Source organism: Pithys albifrons, chromosome 7 (assembly GCF_047495875.1).
Source record: "Pithys albifrons albifrons isolate INPA30051 chromosome 7, PitAlb_v1, whole genome shotgun sequence".
Classification (NCBI taxonomy): domain Eukaryota; kingdom Metazoa; phylum Chordata; class Aves; order Passeriformes; family Thamnophilidae; genus Pithys; species Pithys albifrons.
In genome coordinates this window covers 44595853-44617801 of record NC_092464.1, presented here as the reverse complement: position 1 = coordinate 44617801, position 21949 = coordinate 44595853, and the positions used below count along the sequence as shown (strand labels likewise).

Here is a 21949-nt window from a genome sequence, read left to right as displayed (position 1 = left end):
TGTTTGGGAGAAGGGGGTGCATGGGAGCCTGTCTGGTCCAGAGTTTCTGGGTGGTATCTGTGAGTTTGCCCAGACCTTTCAAAGCAGGGCTGCAGAAAGTGCTCATGCACTGTTGGGCAATGTGACCCAATGGAGGATCTTACACCATTCCCAATCTGCAAGGCTGGGGAGCACAGGACACAAGGGACACCTTAACCTCTGCTGACTGGAGTTGAGAATTGGAGATGGTTGTAAAATAGAGAATATTCTCAGAAAATCACTGTTTCTTGATGAGAACCACAAAGTTGAAAACTTAGGTGTGAGCCACCTGCCCATTAAAAGCTTTTAGGGTTGCCATCAGTTCTGCTTGTGGGATAAGTACACTGAACAGAACACTGTGGTCAGTGGAGCTGCACTCATGTGGTTAAACCTAACCCTGTGATTCTCTGAGCTGCTGAGCTGCAAGGGGAAAAATGAGAAGGGAGGAGAAATACCCAGGAGTGAACCGGCTTTCAGCTATGGAATTGGAATCATGATGATCAAAAATATATATTCTTAATTTTACTTTTTCAAAAGTATAACCAAGCAGGGGCAATGTGGGCAGGGATGTTCTGGACCTCAATGCATCTTCCTCTTAGTGCTTCCCTTGCAATCACAGCTCTGGACCACTCCTTCCCTCAAGCTGTTTTGCAAGCTCTGCTCCTTGTTGTGCCACAACACAAACCACCCCATGATGATGATCAGAGTCTAATGCATGATGGTGACCATTCGGGATACTTAAATACACATGGGTTTTGAAGTCAGGACTGCAGGCCAGGTGCTGGCTCCAAATTCATCTAATTTACACTACATCAGAAAAATGGTTTTGTTGGCTCTCTGGAAAACTGTCCAAAATGAAATGCTTATTTTTTAATATTTTCTTGGACAAAATAACATGTCTTAAAGGTGCCAAAAATAACACTGCAGAATGAGCAGTTGAGAGTGAAGTATAAGGCAGGAAGACAAAGAACTTGGGCCAAGGTGGATGGAGGGAGTTTGACTTGCTTACAGGATTGTTTGCACGCTTGATTACCATGACCTGGCTCAGATTTCCTGTCCTCTGATGAACACCACTCATGGGCGTGGTTGATCTTCACAGTATTTTGCCTACATAGCTTTGGAGAGTTACAGGGTAGTGGGAGAAAGCACATGTGTTTTGGAAGATTTCTCCTCTCCTCTGGAGGGTGTGTGAGGAGGAACTCTGCTGGTGGCAGAGCAGAAGGTGTGGCATCAGCTCTGTAGAGCCAGACAGCTACACAACTGTGATGCCAAAAGTGGAAGCCAGGGCACATAGTCAAATAGACTTTGCACAAAGGGAAACCACTGCTCTGGGGCCAGATCCTGCCCTCAGTTTACAGCAGGTAAAGTTAAGGGTTATCCAGTTTCAGAAGACCAGCTCCATACCTAGGTAGAGATGCTGGCAGCAGAGCTTGGCTCCTTGGGTCAGTGTGGCACAGCAGATGAGGGAGGGGCACTGGAGCACCTCAGGGCACAAAAAAGAAAAGATCAGGTCAAGCATGACCAAGGCTGTGGAGCGTGCAAGATTTTCATCGTCATTGACTGCTTTCTGTTTCCCTCTCAGTGCTGCACTGCCCATTCTGCCCTGCCCTGACTGCCTGTGACCTCCCTAGATCTCCCCTCAACATGCCATGAGCCTTGTGCTCCTGTTGTTTCACTTTCTTTACCCAAGTTCATTGCTCATCTCAGCTCTTTGCCTGTTGTCTCCAATTCAGGGCTAACAGGCTACGCGGGATGACAGAAAACAGGAGCTAAGATCCTTTTGACTCCTCTGTTGAACCCATGCTAAGGAAGGCAGACAAGCAGCTGTGGGCATGTGTGGGGGTTGGCAGGGGAACGGTGCGCTCAATGGACTGTCACACCATGTAGGGGAGACATCTCTTGCTGGAGGGCTATGGGCAGCAGAGCCACTTCTGGGCTGCATTATCTCATGGGCTGGTGAACCCCAGAACAGGTGCCATCAGAACATGTTGTTTGTATCCATCCTTCTTCTGCTCTTCCCGGGGCACCTTTATGCCCTTTACCATCCTCTGCTTGAGGCTGCCCCTCATATCCCCTGCTGGTGTACATCAGATATGAAAGGATACTCAGGGGGGTAAATGGGACACAGGGAAAGAGGCTATGCAGGGGGGAGAAATACCTAACATGTAGTTGCCTGGACTGAGAAAACCACACTGTGCTTCCTATTCCGGCATTACTCCAACATGGAGCATTTTTCCCACTTCAGTGCTGTACCGTGAAATTTGTAGGCACTCTGGGACCCCATCTCACAATTAGAGACAGAGAAGCTGGGTGACAGCTGCAGCAGTCAGGGAGACAACAGCCCTCATAAATCGAAACATACAGAAACATTCTTTTCAGAAAACTGGGCTGTATCTGCCGATTTGTTAAGGGGGGGGGGGAACCTCAATGCCCAAAGGCAACGCGTGCTGTCCCCATGCCAGCTTCCAGCTTGTGCCATCTGGAGATCCCTACAGCCCCAGGAGCTGCTGTCCCACACCACAGCACTGAAAGCTGCTCCCTCAAAGGCTCCTGCACGGATCCTGCTAAAGCAAGCACTGCTGGCCGAGGAGGAAGAGGACGCTGAGGCAGAGCCAGGCTGGAAGGTAGGTAATGCTCACAGGCATGGGAATTTACTTTATCTACCCAGACAGAGGAAAACCTGCCCAAACCCTGCCACTTTATCACAAGGGGACTGACCGGTGGTGGTATTTTATCTTTAGGACAGGCTGTTGTTTTCTTTCTGATGCTTGCCTGATTTTTTTGGACTCTGCAAAGCCTAATTGCTGCTGCACATCTCCTCCTCCCACAGCTGTGTTTGCATTGTCTTGGAAGTGACTATGTTGAAAGATGGTTGCTCCTTCTCCTCAGGCTGATCCCTGTATTTTTGCACCTGTGGCTCTGGACGACAGTGACCCGGTGCATCTGCCAGCTCTGCAGTGCTTCTCACCTTTGGTAATCCAGTCCCTAGTGCCTGTGTCAGAGATGAGAGAGGATTTGAAACACAGACATAATGAAGGGTGTTTTCAGCTCAGGTGCAGTGTGTTCACACTTTGGTGACAGCCAAAGGGCTGATCCTTTCTCACTTGTCTAGTTCTCTGAGAACACTTCAAAAGAAGTGCAAGACCTCTGTGTCCCTGACTGCCAGCAGAGTTTGCTGCTTTTTACGGCAGCAAGATTTTCTCTCTGTGCAGCAATTCCCTGCCCTCTGCTCTCAGACTACAGGCATTCCTCCTCTTGCAGTGCACCGTCCACAGTGCTGGGGCCACAATGGAGCCAGAGCGGGATGTCAGGGCAGCAGCAGGCAGCAGCTGCCTGCTCAGCCAGCTGTATTCCCCACAGCCTGAGGCTCAGCCCTGCACCACACAGTGAGCCAGTGGCTTTGCTGATGCTGCTGAAAACTTTTTGTTTGCTGGAGATTGGATTCCCTTTCTTTTTGCATTAGACAGATTTTTATCCAGCGCAGGCAGGCCTCCCTGCTGTGCCCCTTCAGGACAACACAGCCATGCTGCAACAGGAGCTCTGCTAACTGTAGTTATGGCTGCCTTTTGTTAGACCAACCTCTCCGAATCCTTTCCAGGTTCTGCAGTTTTTATTAGCTGTGTGCATACCTGAAGGCCTATGTGAATTTATTTGCTGAAAAGTTTCTTGGAGGACCACCACGTACCATTGGTATCAACAGTTTGATGGAGGGCAGTGAATGCTGCTTCTGACATGGTTCTGTAACACCTGAAGGCCACCAGCACCCTCAGACCATAGTTTAAGATTCTAGACATCAGATAGACTAAAAATCAACTTTGTATTAAAAGGAAGACTGGATTTCAGGCTTGCAGATGATTCCTGGGGCTGATTTTTTAACATGAGTATTTAATGACCCTTTTTTTGTCACAGGTTTCTAGAGAGCCTGGAGACAAACATGTAATTTTCCTATTCTGTCACTTCCTTCTTTTGTGCAAGGAGTAAAAAGTTGTGTTTTATACCAGGCTTAACAGTGAGATCATAAATGAAACCATGATGGGAGCACACTCATATTGTTGAATAGCATGCCTTACTGGGAAGTACATTAAATGATAACCTCCTGTGGTATATGTGGTCAGCTGCTGTTTGATGTCTTATCAGAATACCTATTCACATTTCAAAGGGCAAGGAAAACCCCAAATTGTTGTGCACCTTTATTTTATGATATGATTTCACTTTGCTGCCCTGTACAGTGAGTCTATTTTATTACATTACAGGGGACAATTTCTGTTTTAACTTTGCTTTTCATTTTCCCAAACTGAATGAGACATAGCAGAAACTAACAAAGGTTGTTCTGTTCCAACCTCAGACCCATTTTACTGATAAAAGTCCTAAGTAATCAAAAAGGCAAGCCTTCTTCGTCCCAGTCTGCAGCAATTATCACTGGCAAAGTGAGCTGCAAAGGCTTCCCAGCGCAGACTGCCCTTACTTCTTTAAAGAGAGCTGACACTGGGAAGGGTTTCCCGAGCTGTAATCGCTGCCTTTACACATATTTGATAGAATAGTGATGAAGGAAGCAGAGAGCATTTTGGGTTAAGGAAACTAAAACACTCAGATCACTATTTTTTTTTGGTTTGGACACTATTTGAGATTAATTCAAGAATTTTCTTTTTCTTAAAAGATTCCCAAAAGAATTAAGGCTCAATTCTTGGCTTTGGGATTTCTCAGATGTCCTTTGCTCTGTCCGAGAAATGTGGACACATTGCCATTATTCTTGTCTATAAAAACTGGTCTTAAGTTAGGTCCTGCTCAGAAAGACCCTCAAAAGGTTGATAAATCCCTCGACCTTTTACTCTTCTGCCTACTAACTTAAAGGTAGGAAGTCTTGATGGTCCTTGGAACAATTACAGCATATCACAAGAGTCAGCAAAAGAAAATGTGTGTGTTGCTAAAGGAAATAGAAATTCTAACTATGCAGTGGCAAAAGTTCATCTGTTTTATCCCACTCATTTGAAACCCACACCAGAAAAACATGAAGATGCAATTTGGTAGTGAGAAGGAAACCTGACCCATGCATCTGCATACCGGAAAGTGACTCCTCCTGCTCTTCAACCCACCTTCTTGCTGGATGTGATACTTTTCAAAACATTTTACCTGATCTGTTAACTTCACTGAGCTGTGCATGTCCATCCTCAGCCCATAGGACAGGAGGATGGTGCAGGCGGCAGGAATGGGAGTTCTGTTTTACCCTGGCTAGCCTAAGAGATCCTCCCCAGTGCTGTGGTGAGGGGAAGGGCTGATGCAAAAAGCAAACTCCTTTGTGTCAGTGCCAGGTCAGCTGTGCTGCAGCCCAGCAGTCAAGTTTGCAGCCAAAGTTGCATTGGCAGCCTCAGGCTGTGGTGTGAGGAATGCCTCCCTTCCCTCTCCCCATGACTTCACCCTGACCTGCTAGTGTTACTGCTGCCAAACCTTGGCATGTCTCCCCATAAGCAGCAGGAGCATGATTATTTGCTTGTTCTCTCAAGCAGCACCATGCGAGGTCAGGAGACAGTTTAAATATGGTAAACATTGATCCCTGCAGGTTTTGTACCATCACTGCTGCCTTCAGCCTACCACAAATGGGGAAAATCTGCTGAACAGTAGTACAGTCTGTCCTGCTTGCTCCTGATGTGTCTGGGTGACTTGCTGGGTTTGTGCTGAGGTACTGAGCACTGGTCTTCCCTCTCTCCCCAACACATGGGCTCAGCACAGCAGCTGTGCTTGTTTGTAAGTGGCATGGGTGATGGACATGCCTGGTGTGGTGGACAGCAGGGTGGGTCTTTGGTGTTGAAAATGAGTTCCCAAGAGCCTGGTGCTACATGTCTGCAGAGACCTATCCCTGGCTGTCTTGAAAGGTTTGAACATATCAGAAAAGTTTGAACATGCAATCATTGCACAAAAGTGTGTAAGTGTCTATATTTTGCATCATCAAACTCTTTCAGCCTTACTTTCACCATTGTCAGCTTGACCCATGGGCTTGCAAATTTTACCAATGCCATTGTGATGCCCTTATTGCAGGCCCTTTGACTCACCACCTTTCGTAGAGCAGGTTGAGTGAACCTTGAGGTTTTCAGCATTTTTGGTATCTTGCACATCTCTGGCAAGAGGTGGCAAAAAAAGTGTTTCCTGAGATGAGGTAGGTGGAAAAGAATAGCTACAAAAACCAGACCAAAAGAACCAAAAAACCCAAGAAAAATATTAAAGCTGCTTGTCAGCTTCCTGTTTACCAGAGGCTCAGATACAGATTTATCAGCGGCGTTGCCAAGCTCTCTTCACACCTCCTCTCAGACCACAGCAGTGTAGCAGGTGTGTGTTACCCCAGCAAAGCCTCTTTTTGTGCCCCTGGTGAGGGCAGAGGCCTGAAGGAATATGTGAAAGACAGAACAATGCCACTCAGATGCCTGCTTTGAGATCAGAGACACTGTGGTATAGATGGGAAGCATCAGTGGAATGGGACCGTTGCCCAGATTTCAGTGTATGATGCTCCCGTGCTTAGAGCAGCCTGTCAGTGGCAGGGTGCAGGTTTGAATCCACGGTCCCCGAGTCATCAACCAATCCTAAACCACACCAGCTTCCCTGTTTTAAGAATATGGTTTCCTGTGTTGAAAACCTTTTTTCATTTTAAAATCTGATAAGCATCTGGAGTTGCTTCCACAGAAGGTTCCTGCAACAAAAAAGAAGATATACTCAAGAGACAGACATGGGCACCAGTGCCCACATAGGAAGTTACCCACACTGAGGCCCTACAGTTCCTCACCAGCCACCAGGATGGCATGGCTTGAGGTCAGTTAAGAGGCAGGAGTGGTGCAGCCACTGCAGTGTGGCAGTGAGCCCTTGTGGGGGTACCACTGGTGCCAGGCTGCAGGGAGACACCGGTCTAGCACCTGGGAGCCAAGCCCAAACCCTGCCAGAAACCAGCCTAGCCATTTAAACAAGTAGCTTATTGAGTGCCTCACCCATGCCCAAGTGGCATCTGGTTTATCTGCATTCAGGGACAAAAGGTGTTCCGCAGGGTTAGGCAGCATGGCTGTGGTGGGAGGCATCCTGCCTGGTTTCCATGCTGAAGCTCACAGACTTCCCACCTGAAGGGTCAATGAGCCCTGAAAAGAAAGCCCTGAGCATCAGCAGGAAGGTCAATTGTGTGTTTCAGCATTGCCTGGCTGGGTGCTGGGAGCAGAGCTGTGATCTGGCTGGGCTGGGTAGGCTGGAGCAGCTGCAACTGGGCATTACTGGTGCGAGGTGACCCAGTAGTGGTGGTGGTGGCCAGTGGCCACCTTAGCTCCAAGCCAGTATGGCCAGTGCCAAGGTCTGGTGGTGAGCACCAGCCAGCACAGGGAGCCTTGACAATCTGGTAGGGAACCATCAGCTTAAATCAGAGAGAGAATTATGTGCCGATCAGTGTAATTACAGTTGCAGAAAAGCACTAGAAGGAATGAAAAGAGTAGGAGCTGATACAGATTTGCCAAGAGGCAGCTATGCCAAACCAGCCTCAGTTTCAGCCTCATGCCAGCCAGGCAAAGCAGCGGCATCCCATACCTCAGAGATAGCAAGCTTTCTGAGCCCCTCAACCTTTATGTGGGTGCATAGGTGGTCAGACAAACTCCTGAGTGATCACTGCTGGACAAGAGAGCTGCCCAGAAGGATCCTGCATCCAGGGTTGTGTCTTGCCCTGGCACAAACCAGATTTGCTGGTCTTTTCTGCTCTGGATGAAGGCCTAATGCATGCTTTTGCTATTTTTACATATGGTACCCTGTTGAGAGGGGTTGCAAATATACAGCGGGACAGGATGGCTGCTCAAATTGACCTTGTCAGATGAAAAAGCCAGGCAGCGATGGGCTGCAGTGCATTAAGAACAAGTGCCCACTTCTGCATATGGGCAGGGTCAGACAAGGCCACAAACACGGTATGGGGAAGGCAACACTTCGGGAGAAAAGGATCTGGGTGCTGAGATCCAGCATAAGGGAACTGTGAGTCACCAATGCTACATGATTGCAAAGGGAAACAGCCACCCCAGGCAGGTGACTCTCGCAGTCCGCTTTGCCAGTTTGCGGCATTGCAATGCAAAAAAGATTAAAGAAAACTGGACAGTCACTAAAGAACAGTGGCTGCAATTAACAATTTAGAAAGCATGACCTAAAAGAAAAAAATATGGATTATGAGCTGTTGGGACTGAAGAAAAACATGCTATTAGAATATTTTAAAGCAGCTAGAAGTAATTGTTCCTCAATGAATAAAGTATAACTGACTTAAAACAGGGGAGTTTTAGATTAAGACAAATTCACTAGGAGTGAGTCTGGAGAACTACAGGGATGATTTCTAAGAAGAGAAAAGCAGTGGCTTTATGAGCAGGCTGAACAACTGCATAGCAAGAGTAGTAATGGGATGCTGCCCCTGCCTTCAGGATGGGACAGACTGCGTGATCTCCCAGTGTTTCCTACAGCCCTGTCTTCTGTGATTTCTCTGTTCTAACTAATTGCATCTTTCTCTGTTCTCCATCCTTAGGCAAAGCACTGTCAGGTGCAAACCTGGGAGGTGCCCATGCAGTGGTGAACCTCAGGTCTGAGACAGCAAAGGGCTAAAAAGCTAAGTCCTCTAAGGTGAGAAAAAAAATCATCAGGTAAGGGACAGATGAGGAAGATTTTTGTTCTCAGAGGCTCCATACACAAGAGATGTATTTGTTTACTTCCTTCTGTCCCACAATTGCCCTGTCATAAAGCATGAGTGAGAAAATTCCACCCACTGCTGACACAGCTATGAATGAGTTACTGTGCTGGGAGTTTTGCAATGCACAGATTTCTGCTCGGGTGAAACCAAGCGATTGTGCAAGGCTGCAGCTGTCAGAGCCATAATCCTTGTGGTTTTGGTGCCAGCAGTGAAAAGTGGAGCGTGGAGCAGAGTGAGCAGGTCCAGACCTCACCAAACACCTCCAGCTGCTATATAAACTCAGCAACAGTTTTTGGGACTCTCTGGCTCACAGCCTTTTTTTTTGCACTGAGCATCTGCTGCAAGAGAGAGAGCCAGAAAAATGCCAAATAGATTTTTTTCTGTACACATTCATACATGTCTGCATACACAAGCACTTTTTTACTGTAATACAACTCCATTTTGGTGGAGCTTGTCAATATTTTTGCCAATCAAGCCAAAAAGCAAAATAGAAATTTCTGCCTACTGTCAGCAGAACAGACACATCTTAGTTCTACTGGAAAGTTTTTGAAGCTTTGAAGTTTGCTTGTTTTTGGGGAAGAAGGGTTAGAAGAGGAGGTTATTTATTAAAAAAAATCTATATTTGAAAATGACACATTTAAAAATAACAATTTTTTTTCTGGGACTTGTCAGAATTAAGTATTGTAACTCTTCTTGATTTTTTTCCCCCTTGATTTGGAGGGGGAAAGTCCTACTCCCAAGCAACTTGGAACTTTCAGAGATATTTTGGCCAACCAAAATATACTTTTTTGATGATATAAAACCCCATTACTCAAAACCTCACATGGTCACAAAATCTTACATAACCTCTCTGTTCACAGGCATACAAATACATTACCCCCATTGAGAAAAGTAAATGGAACCATCCTGCCATGTGGCATATTTGTTTCTCTGCACTGGCAATGGTCTGATTAAACAATTTTGATCAAGATGATGCGGTCCAACTAAGATGGTGTGCTGATAACTGATGCTGGTAGACCTAGACATCATAACAATAACTGAAACATGCAAGGATTCCTCAAAAGACAGCTCCTTTGCGGGATTTCCTCCTGTATCTCACGGGTCCCAGCTAGCCCTGGGCACCCAGGTCTCAGTGTCCCCCTTGCCAGTCTCTGCTGCCTTGAGGGAAAGGGGTGCAAGAGGGAGGGCAGCTGGGGAAGGGCAGTTGCTGGTCCATGCAGGCAGCAGAGACACTTGGGAGAGGAGTGTTGAGGCAGAGAAATGGCCAGGAGGAAGAATCTGGGATGGGATATTCATCAGAGTTCTACCTGCCCTGCTGCTCCCACACTGCAGGGTATGTGCTCATCATGACCACCCCTACCACCACCTTCTCCTGCAAAGCTGAACTGTCCTCATTGTCTTCCTCATCAACAGTGGTGATTGTTGGTACTTTGCAAGGCCTTTCAGCTGACCAACCCAGCATCTCTGCACATAGCATAACCCCTGTTGCAGTTAATCCTGTTGTCTTCCTCTGCTGAACTGTCATGTCTTCTCTCTTCCAATATGACACCATAAGCCCTCTGAGCTGTAAAGTGAGAGATGATCCTCCTTTTGACTAAGAAGCTGCTTTTATTTTGCTTTTGAGCAAAGGCAGAGGAAAATGCTCTTTTCAGATAACAGCATTGGACTTGGCTGGCTCACACAGCTCTGAGATAAGTGGGACCTGAGCATTGCATCGAGGTAAATGTGTCCTTCACTTTCCAACCAGGTTCTATGGTATTAAGCAGATACAGGAAACACTTAGTCTTTTTTAGCAAAATATTCTACTGTGTAGGGTATCTCACTCTGCTTTTATTCCCATCTTTTCCAAATGGCTTCTACAGCAACATGAGAGTCTGTGCCATGGTGTCAAAAATGTGCTTCTCATCTGCCTTACAGAACAACAAGAGCTGTACCAGGGCTTATGTCTGACACTCCTCAGGGCAAAGCAAGTTCTTGCTGGTGATGTCTTCTGTGGCAACCACGGTTTCCTTTCTGTGTTCAAACTTAATTCATCTAAACTGTCTGTAGGAGGAAGAAGAGGTTTCTACAAGAGCAGGCATAGCACTTCTGCAGCAGCTGAGCTGGCCATGAGCCCCAGGCTGAGAAGCTGCAGTGGTGGCTCAGGATAAGAGAACTCTCTGGGACTGATGCTCGAGACAGAGCTAGTGTGCATGGGTGGTCTCAGCTGCCAGGGGATGTTTCTGGTTGTAGGAGCTGTGGACGTGACCATGCTGTTTGTCTCAGAGCAAGATTCCTTTTGGTTGTGGTATTTGCAAGTCTTTCCATTCACCATCGGGCTGTAGTGGAGCATCACTTCCCTGACCCTGGGGATCCCAGTAGTTTGGGGGAGTGGAAGTCTGCTTTACTCTGATATGCTGGTCACTTTGGGTCTGCCAGTGTCTTCAGCTATGAGGGGGTGTATGGGATCTCTTCCCCAATAAAGCAGAAGACAAAACAGCGGAAAGTGTAACTTGGAGTGTAAATACCAGAACCACTGCCATGCAATGGCAGCAGGCACAGCTAAAGGGGAAGCGTGAACAGTGTGATGCACAGACACGTGGAGACTCCCCAGACCTTTCTGTCTGTCTGGGGCTGTGGCACCCTGACAACCACTGTCAAAACACAAGAAGACAAACCAGAAAGCTTATCTTAGTGTTTTTAAACTTGAGTGGTGACTGAGATGCCTGCACTAGCCTTTTTGCCAAGGGATGAATTCACATGGCTCTTCTCTCTGGTAGCTCACAGTCCTGAGTGGATGCAGGGACCCAAACCCAAACTGGCCATAGACTGAAGCACCAGAGATACCCACAGTCAGTTGTCTCTGTTTTGCTCTAAGGTGTTTCTTTCTGACAGGAAATCCTCAAGAGTACAGAGAGACATCTCTAGCACTAGTACTGGTGACCAGCCAGAACTGAACTGGAGGGACATTGCAAGGCAGCAGTTTGGGCTGCAGGAGAGGGAAACTCTGGGGTGGATTTTGGATAGGTTCTTACCAAATAAATCTGAGACCTCCCTGTCCCCTCTGGTCTCACACTTTACCTTGGAAGCATCCCCAAGGCCCTGGAAGGGACTGTCCGGTGTCTGCTGTTCCATCTAGGTCAGGCATCCCCTTCACAAACTCAACTAAGAATCATTTTACACCAGCTGGCTGGCTCTCCTCTCACAGGAGGGCTGCTTCACAGCCCCAGTGCCCCACTAGCAAACTCACTTGAGCCCAAGGGAGTAAATATTCCTGTTAAATGGTTGTGCTTTATTTAAGATAAGACAAACCTCTTTTCCCTCTGACCATGTCCTGACTGAGTTGGCTGCATGTAGCAAATGTATCCCTTCCATGGCTGTGCTTCAGAAGGCTGAGCCAGCTCTCACTGCTGTTCCTGCCACCTTGCACCCTCTTTGCACCATTTTCCACTTGAGTTCAGCACTTTCAAGTGCAGGTGACCTTTAACTTCTGTGTGCATCTCAGCGCCTCTTGCTGGTTTACCACATTTTCTGTTTTGTTCTCCTCAGGTGGACTACAAAGGACTGTGTGTGGGCTTGGTAGAAAATCCTTGTTTGCCTGCATAGCCCTGTATAACTCAGGATGGTACTCCCAGACTGAAAAATTGGGAAGGTTGCAAGTTATTACATCCTGGCTTAGAGCTGATGTGAAGAAAATTGTAAGGGTGCACCTCTCATCCTCTCCCCACCAGAGAACTCCTCTGATCTTACAAGAGAAGATTAGCACACCTACAGCTTCCAGCATTTCACATCTGTGAACACACTAATGGTTATTTATCTATACCACCCTTCAGTCCAGCAGTACTCTGTCTGCCCATGCTCGTCTTGGTCTCCTCTAGGAGAGCCAGTAGGGCTCAGCTTGGAAAGAAGAATAAAACCTGTCTGTGATTCTTCCCTGTCTCCCAACCCAGACATCTCCCACTAGTTTTCATCCTCAGGATTATCACCATTTCAGCCAACATCATAATTACTGTCATTTCAGTTCCCAATCCCACCCTTTGTGGTGTGGATTTTCCCTCCCACCCACCTTCATACATGCCAGTCAGAAACAGCATCTTTCCAAAGCCATGTTGTCGTCTCCTAAATCCATCTTCACTCCATTCCTTTCACTCATTTTGACAAATCGCATCCTCCACTGCCTTTAATGTATTCTCTCCCTGTGTTTAGCAAAGCTCAGGAGATGGCTGTGGAATACCAACCAGCCCAGAAGCAGTGAGGGCACATAAACCTTTCTGAAAGCCAAGTAGGGCCAGGGACTCAAACCTGTATATCACTTCTCAAAACATAGCAGAGCTCCACTTGGAAATGTCATATTACACACCAGAATTCCACTCTTTCCCTCCAAAACACTGGCATTACCATAACTCATTACCAAGCTGTTAACCACACAACCAGCATAATCCTCCTTAGGATGCCCAAAGTACAGCAGCCAGCCATCCTCCAGCACGTCACCAGGTCTGCTCTCTTCTTTTTTCACTTTTCCACTGGAATTCAAGCTCTTTTCCTCCCTTTTGTATCCTCTGCATCTTCCTACTTGCTCCAGCTTTCTCCAATATATACAGCATTTCCTCTGATGTTTTTCTACTGCACTCCTCCAGCTTCTTGCCTCACTTTGCCTGACCATGCAGAATTGTGGCTGGTGAAAGTACATAGCTGGGCAGTTTCCCAATTAAAAAATATGCATTTTGAATGAACTAAAATCTTTTTTGCATGACCATAATTAGTGCAACAGAAAATAACTCAAGAAAAAATATTTTTTCAATTTTAGAATATACATTAATGTTTTAAAATGCAGAAATATTATATCATTTTATCAGTTTCATGTCAAACTATTGCTTAATTTTTTTCTAATAACTGATCAGGCAAACTAATGCAAAAAAGCATACAATGGGAAAGGGGGCATCTTTAATTTGTTACTGTTTTGATGTTAAGAAGAATAATGAAAGCTAAACAAAAACATAAATAGAAGGAAGATACATTATGTCTTACTGTGTGTCTGTAACACCAGGACATACTACTGACATATTAATAATAATATAATTAGTATCTAGGGAATATAATAACATAAAGTTCTGTTGAAAGAATATTCAAAAAATAATTCTGGAAAAAAATGAATGAAATAAGAGAAGCTGGTCTCCCTTGGGTAATAAGACCAACTGGGTACTTGTTGGCAGGGTCATGCCATGGTCACCCATTTTGAGTATCTCACGGCACAGGTCTTTTCTTTCTGACTGTGCTGCTGACTAGTGCCAGGCCCATTACTGGATTTTTTTCCCCAGTCCATTTTCTCACTTTTTTTTCTTTCTGCCTCCAGTAGATATCTTTTTTTTTTCTTTTTGAGATTCTCTTTCACTATTCATTTATGCAACAGCCAGCAAGCTGGAAAGCTACTTTGGTCTGGAGCTGCAACCAAAGAATATGATAATAACTTCAGTAACAGTCATATATTTTGGATCTGCCACATACTTCTTTGGGGCTCTTGAGTGAATCTCTGGTGTTCCCTGCTCTCACAAATCAGGCAAATGGTGCCTTGTTGGGATTAATGGACAAAAAGCATACCATTTTTCTGACTTATAAAGCACCATAGTTTACAGTAATACACTAAACAAAAGTGATTTAAAGCTATTGAATAAAATAAAAAGAAATCAAACCTGTTCTTGTTTCAACATTTCGTACTTTACCATGTATCCTAAAAGCACTACAATATACTTTAAAGAATTCCAACATAGCAAAGCAACTGAAATATCTCCACCAAATTAAACTCCTTAAAAAATTATTGCAAAGTGGTATCAGTAACTGTGAGCTCTTATTTTGATCAAAAAGCTAACACATTTTTAAAGGGGAGGTATATAAACAGACTGCAGTATGCAAGTTATTATTAGCTGAAGAAAATGAAAAATTAAAATAACAAGACCTGGAAATTATAGATCAACTTCTGTAAAAAGTTGCCAATTTATTATGGTGTCTCCTGTTGTGAAGATAGCCAAACTTCTAAATTTTTCATTTCAGTCAAGGGTGGTTGAGAGGAAGGGGGTTTAGCAAACACATTAAAAGGAATGCTACCATTACTGTCTTCAAAAAGAGCCTTATTTGATTTTTGTTTCACAGAATGTGTTTGATAGCCCTCTCACCTCTTTTCCTGTTTACCACAGATACAAAGTCTTCTATTTGCCTCCAGACCTATTGTGTAACTGGCAGTTGTCCCTTCAACACCTGCATATCATCAAATCGCAGCCCTCTCCGCAAGTGGTGCAGTGACCCTCCTGCAAACTCCTGAGCCTGAGCAAGAAGAGAAGGGGCAGAGGCTTCTTGCTGTCAAAGGTAAAGTCCATCCATATTTAATGTGCTACTAATGGGCTAACCTTGGCAACCAGAAGAGAGGGACCTGCAGCAGTTACCTCTCCCTTTATACCCTCCGGGAAACTTCTTTTTTGGTTTGACTGTTTTGCTGAGTGATGTGGAGAGAGGAGAAAATGGAAAGTGCTGTGCCTTAGCTGGAAGCTGTCAAAGGTATTAATGACATAAGGGTGGTCTGAAGTAGAGCATCTCCACTCTCTGTTCAGCCCAGGAAAAACACTTGTTGGCAAAAGCAGATGCTTTTTATCAATAAATCTAGATTTATATATATCTATATATCTACATATTTATAGAGCTATATATCTATCTCAGAGTATTTATTTTTTGAATCTTTTTTTTTACTTTTGATATCTCAGTCTATGATGTGCTTTTAGAGGGGTCCCTGACAGGCAATTATGAGAAGTGAGCCAGTGCTGCAATGCTTACAGTCACAGTGTGTCAGGTTCACATAGTGAAAGAATTAGCAGGAAATATTATCGCCAACATCTGTTGCTGCATGAAGAGCCATTATCTAGTGACCCAACAACTCAATATTTAGAGGCTTATGCCTTATACAAAGTTAAAATTAACAACACAGATGTCTTAGCTACAGCTGAATCAACAATATAGTAGAGAATTACACTATCAATGTAGATTGCACCACTGCTTTGCTCCCATTATGTGTTATTTCTGAACAAAGAATTCCATAGGGTTGAGTGCTGTATTTGTAACAGGTTTGTCTGTGTGGCACTTACCAACTGAAACAGTCCTGGTGCCCCAAGGAAAGCTGAGGCAGGTCAGCAAAGCATGAGCAGCATCCATACCTGGAGTAGAGGATAAACTGATTCCAATGCTCCTCTGTGTTGTGCATACAGATCCTACTGTTCCCCTGCACAGATGACACAGCCAGGCAAAAAAGGGTGAATTGTGATTCCTTCCTCATCAACACAAAAATTTTCAGAGTTGTCTTTCTTTTTGTATACCAGAGAAGCAACTTTGAATTCAGGAGACCACATAATCTACTTTTATTGAATAAATCACTTTCATTCCTATTATTGCTACAGCTTAATAGTAATGACTATTACAAATTATTCTTTCTTCCTTGAAACTTTGTGTCTTTGAAGCTCTTTCAAGATCTGGTCAAGTCATAAGCAAGTGCAACACAGGTGCAGCACAGCATAAATTTTCAAATGTCTTAGCAGTGACAAACCCAACCTTTTTGAAAGAATCATTACTTCTTAAAATGAGAACACTTAAATCTGAAAACCAGATTCTCTTTTACGGATGTCATGAACTGACATCTGAAACAATAAAAAAGGTGGCTAAAGCCCTGATTCACTTTTAGAGAGTAGGTCAGACTATTTCACTCTTTTAAAGCTGCCTTCGTTGCAATTCTTCAGAAATGACGAAGAGGAAACATCCCTGTTATTTCGGTTTTCTCTAGAAAACTGAAGTTGGGCTGAAGTTGGGAGTACTGTGCCAGGACAGCCAGCCATTTATCCCTTGCTCTTTCCTGCACAGGTATCTGCGATGAATCCCACAAGCCAATCTCTCAGCACAACAGAATACGAGTATGGATACGATGAAAACACTGCTCCATGCAATGAAGGAAACAGCTTTCACAGGTTTAAATCCTTCTTTCTGCCAATTCTTTACTGCCTCGTGTTTGCCTTCTGCCTTCTGGGAAACTCCTTGGTCCTTTGGGTTCTCCTAACCAGAAAAAGGCTGACAACAATGACAGACATCTGCCTGCTGAACCTTGCAGCCTCTGATCTCCTCTTTGTTGTGCCTCTCCCTTTCCAAGCCCACTATGCTTCAGATCAGTGGGTTTTTGGCAATGCTATGTGCAAGATAATGGCTGGCATTTATTACACAGGTTTTTATAGTGGTATTTTCTTTATAACCCTCATGAGCATAGACAGGTATATAGCAATTGTCCATGCTGTTTATGCCATGAGGATACGGACAGCCTCTTGTGGCATAATTATCAGCTTAATCCTGTGGCTGGTGGCTGCCTTGGCTTCTGTGCCCAACATCATGTTCAACCAGGAGCTGGAAATCGAGCAGGCTGTGCAGTGTGTCCCCACATACCCACCAGGTGACAATACCTGGAAGGTTGCTTCTCAGTTTGCTGCCAACATCTTGGGCCTCTTGATTCCCTTTAGCATCCTCGTTTGCTGCTACGCCCAGATACTGAAAAACCTGCAAAAATGCAAGAATCGGAACAAGATCAAGGCGATCAAGATGATCTTCATCATTGTCATTGTTTTCTTCCTCTTCTGGACTCCCTTCAACATTGTGCTGTTCCTGGACTCTCTGCAGAGCCTGCACATCATCAATGACTGCAGGACGAGCTCCCAGATAGCCCTGGCCCTGCAGCTGACAGAAACCATCTCCTTCATCCACTGCTGCCTGAACCCCGTCATCTACGCCTTTGCTGGGGTGACATTCAAGGCCCATCTTAAAGGATTGCTTCAGTCCTGTGCCCATGCCCTCTCCAGCACTGCCGGAGGTGCCAGCACTGGCCAGTCATTTTCAACACCCACCCAGCTCTCAGGCTGGTCTGACAGTGCAGGGGTCATGTGAGCACGCCTGAGCTGCCTTCTGCTGGTGCAAGGGGCTGGCCAAAGGTCTGATGTGGAAGTTGTACCATGTGTGCAGCATGCCCCTGGGATCCCACCTGCACCTGCTTTTGGGATATGCTGTTAACTATGAAATCATAAGTTGTGACATTTCATTTACCAAGAGCCCTGGTGCACTTGTAAAATAGTGATTTTACAAGCTTGCCACGGAATGATTTTTAATTATGTTTTTTAGAGCTCTTGTAATACATTTTAGCAAGCAGGGTGCTTCCTCTAGTATTTGTTTTCTCCTCTGATGAAAGCATTGTTTCTGCCTTGCCCCTAAATAAGCTTTGCTGTGTGAAAGCTGTTCCATACCTGCATCCTTACATGTCTGGGACAGGTGTGGGGCACCCCTCTAGGAAGTGGGGAAGTAGACAGGAATGGGATTTCTTCACATTGCAAAGAGGGAATCCCCTCAGTCACTGTCACCATTCCCCCTTTGCCTCAGCTCTCAGATTAAGAGGCTCCTCAGCTCAGGAGCCTGTTGCTTTGCTTGTGGGATGCTCTCAGGGGCACAGCCAGAGTGTCCCTGAAGCTGCTGCTGCCCATAGTAGCCTTTGGTGGCGATGCCTCCACAAATAACAAAGCAATACCTTCAGATGTCCCACATACTCGTCACTCGTGGAGGCTCATAAACTTGGAAACATTGCCATCAGAGCAGGGAGAAGGTCTGCAGAGGTCTGCATCCCCTCTGGAGCTGTGGGACCTCCAGCTCTGTGCTTCCAGCTCACTGATAAATGTAACCACCACAAAATGGCATGTAGCAAGTAGACTCAATCTCTTTTTCCATTTGAACTTATTTTTTAATGTTTTAGAAATGCTATCTTTGAATAAACTTAACAGCTGCACCTTTTTGTTGTGGCTCCTGGGAGTCTGTCTAATGACTCACAAGCTGAGTTTAGGATGAGGAAAAGATGTTTTTACTGATTTTTTAGTGGCTACCATGTAAAATACAACTAATGAAAATGAGAGGCACCATGAAACTCTTCAGCAAAATAAGTCTTACCTCCACTTTCCTGCTGAGGTAGATTTGTTCTCCAAATCCTCAAAAAAATTCGTAAGAGAAAAGTAACTTTTATGTTGAGATAGTATTACCTTAAACAACATTTTAAAAGTTAAACACGAGGATACCTGAATCCAGGAAAACACAGCCTGGTTATTGTAAAAGATTGTATTTTCTAGGGCAATAAAAATATTATGCATTTTCTTAGTTCTGCTTTTCCTTCTGAAAATATAATTCCATGTTTTTATGTGTCCCAAAAATTTCACATACATTTCTAACCTCAGTGCCAAAATATCCTTGCCATTAGCTACACAGCATAGAAAACATTTCTTTCATTTATTATGGGGTTTATTCCTCAATGGATAAGAACTGCCCTGCAACTCAATTATCATATTGTTTTACTTGTCAGAAGACTTGTAAGTATTTAGAAAGAAAGCCTCTATTTGTGTATTTGTGGAGGGTTTTTGGACTGCATAGGCACTTTAAGGATTGAGAAGAAACACAGGCCAACATCACAGGTTGTGTTTCTTCCCCCTGTGACCAGAACTTTGAAGTTTAGACAAAAGTTTCTGTTTAAAAATTTCACTGACATTTACCATCATCTTACCTGTGGATGATTCAGATGAAAATGGAAGGGAGAAGAAACAGAACTTACAAATGTATATGTGTATAAATTTATATATTCTAATTGATATTTTGATAAGGAGGGAGCTGCCTTCAAGGGTATAAAGTGTCAGTGGAGAGTCTTCTGCACTTTTTTAGACCTCTAGCTTTTTTTTTTCTGATTGCAATTGGGCAGTTGTGAAACAGCAAACAACTTATTTTGTCAACAGTTGTATAAAAAAAGACCAAAACCAAGCATAGCCTGCTTTTAGGTACAGATAGTATTCATGAACTCTCTGGTTTTAAAACACTGATGTGGATCATATCTGGAGTCTTATTAGTCAGAAGAAATAATAAGCAGTAAGGGATAAGGTCAACAAATTCTTATTTTTCAATAATTGTTTATTTGCTTTGCTGAATTTCAAATTTCAAAGGACAAGATGGCCAAAAGTACTGTAATTTTTAAAAGATCACACCTCCTTTTATGTTGCAATGCCATTCAAAGTGGTGTGCACCAATACATACCCCAGACACATGCAATTCCTTCCATTGTCATGAAATTCTGCAAGGGTGAACCTAAAATGTCCCAAAGAGGCTCTTGCATCATGAATGCAGCAATCTTTTCAGCAGTAGACTAGGATTGTCTCTGGATTAAAAGACAAGAGTCAGACTCTGGTTTCTCTTACCTTTTTGTCCAGCTTCTACTGAAATCATGCTATGTGTGTGTGTGTGTGTGTGCGCGCGCGCGCGCATGCGTGCGTGCGTGTGTGTATGACAGAAAAATTTAGCCTAAACAATTCGTGAAACCTTAACCTAAGAATGACAAACAGGCTTTGCTGGGCTCACTGCAGAGTTTCTTTCCCCTCTTCCTCATTTTCCACTGCTGTGTTTGAAAGACTGGTATTCAAGAATCCAGAAGCATAGATCTAAGCCCCACGTCCTTTGCCCAAGCACAGTCCATCTCTCAGAGATCAAGACTGCAAATTCTTACGACACTTTTCCCTTCAGAAGGCTTTTTTCCTCTGTATAATGTGGCTATAAAAAGGAGTAATACAAGTAGATGTTTTGCCCCTTTTATTGTACGAACTACCAGAACAGAGACACAAGTACACCCACCATCACCCCAAGCACTAGTACACAGCAGAGCACTCAGAAGCATTGTGCCTCTTCTCTAAACATGAGATTTTATTTTTAGTGGTTTCAATCCCAAGATTTCATGCTACTCTTATATGTGATGGAAAGGATCTGTGGAGACACTGGGTAGTGTTTAAAAATGTTTGCACTTCTATGCACTGAAAGAGTTCTGGATAAGAGCACTACACTCAAATGATGCTAATAAGGAGCTGTTACTGCCATTTTTTGAATTACATCTTTTACATAGAAACTTGTCAGTGACAATTACTTTTTTTCTGCAGGTGTAAAAATCTTCTTGGAATAAAGCAGGTAGCAGATGCCCTATTCAGTTTCAAGGGTTCTGATACACAGTAAAATTGATAAAAGAAATTTGGCAATCTACTCATATCCAGAACAACTAGCTTTCATGTGCTGAGATGTTGTCAGATGCAAATGCCATTGCAAAAGCACCAAGGAGCATTCAGGTTTGACATCACCTGGATTTTCTGGTGCTGCATGTGGTATTGTGAATACATATTCCAAAATATGTAGCCCAACCTAGTTCCATTAAATTAGTGGAAAGTTGACCACTATTTGGAAGAGGATGGAAAAAGGAAGTTACTTCTTTTTGTAGAACAGATCTTCTAATCAGATCTTGCACAATTAAAGCAACTATTTTTTCTCCAGTGACCAAGCTGTGTTGAAATGATTGATATCAGCTTTTCAGCTAAACTGCTAAGTACCACTTTTCATGTGTCAGAACATTTCCTGAAATGTATTTCTACATCTTCTTAGTATTGCCATGTGAAATATTCACTGAAAATTGCCTCTTGTTACAGGGGGATCTATAAAGGGAGGGACTTCTGTACTCTGTAAATGGAGACTCTGCTTCCCAAGTATCCTTTCCAGCCTTGTTGCCCACCAACACAGTGTTGCTAGTGCTCTTGCTGGGCTACCAGCTTTGTTCTCAGTGTGCAAGGCCTTGGGGCTGAGGTTTAACAGCCTGGATTTGCCTGAACCCATTTTGGTCTGCCCCAGGCTTTATTTTTCCTTGGTTTAGGTGTAACAGGAGTTCTTCTGAGTAGGTGTCTATATTTAATCTGTCCCAGTTTTGCTTACCTTTTGTGGCACAACCACAGTTTTTATACAGATCATAGTAAAAAGCAGTTATTCTTTCTAACATGATGCTGCAATATAGAAAAATACAGTCTGAATATGATAGCAGGGGCCTTGAGAAGTAGGGAAAAAGCAAGTGTTGTAGAGGGAGCATTTCATGAGGGACTGACTGGCTGAAGTCACTGACCTTAGGACTCAGAGAAGCAGTGAAAAAGTAAAAGCATTACACTCAGAAAAGAGGTATATATAACAAATTTAACTATTCATTGTAGTTGATGATACAGCATTATTATTATTATTATTATTATTAGTAGTAGTAGTAGTAGTAGTAGTAGTAGTAGTAGTAGTAGTAGTAGTAGTATCATTATTAGCATTAGTATTGCTTAATTATTACTGTTTCTGCCCATATGTATTTATGTCTTTGTTATTTTTAACTCT

General features: G+C 44.1%; 1 protein-coding gene across 1 annotated transcript; it reads left to right on the top strand.

The window, feature by feature from the left end:
- Positions 1–14954: 14954 nt before the first annotated feature.
- Positions 14955–17638, top strand: LOC139674117 (C-C chemokine receptor type 8-like). The gene is made up of 2 exons (XM_071560265.1): positions 14955–15037; positions 16574–17638. The coding sequence occupies exon 2, from the start codon at positions 16583–16585 to the stop codon at positions 17636–17638; it is 1056 nt and encodes a 351-aa protein (XP_071416366.1). The 5' UTR covers positions 14955–15037; positions 16574–16582.
- Positions 17639–21949: the final 4311 nt, after the last annotated feature.

Bases quoted from the DNA above. Each gene is read 5' to 3' on its own strand.
- LOC139674117 (XM_071560265.1), top strand. From the start codon at position 16,583: ATGAATCCCACAAGCCAATCTCTCAGCACAACAGAATACGAGTATGGA.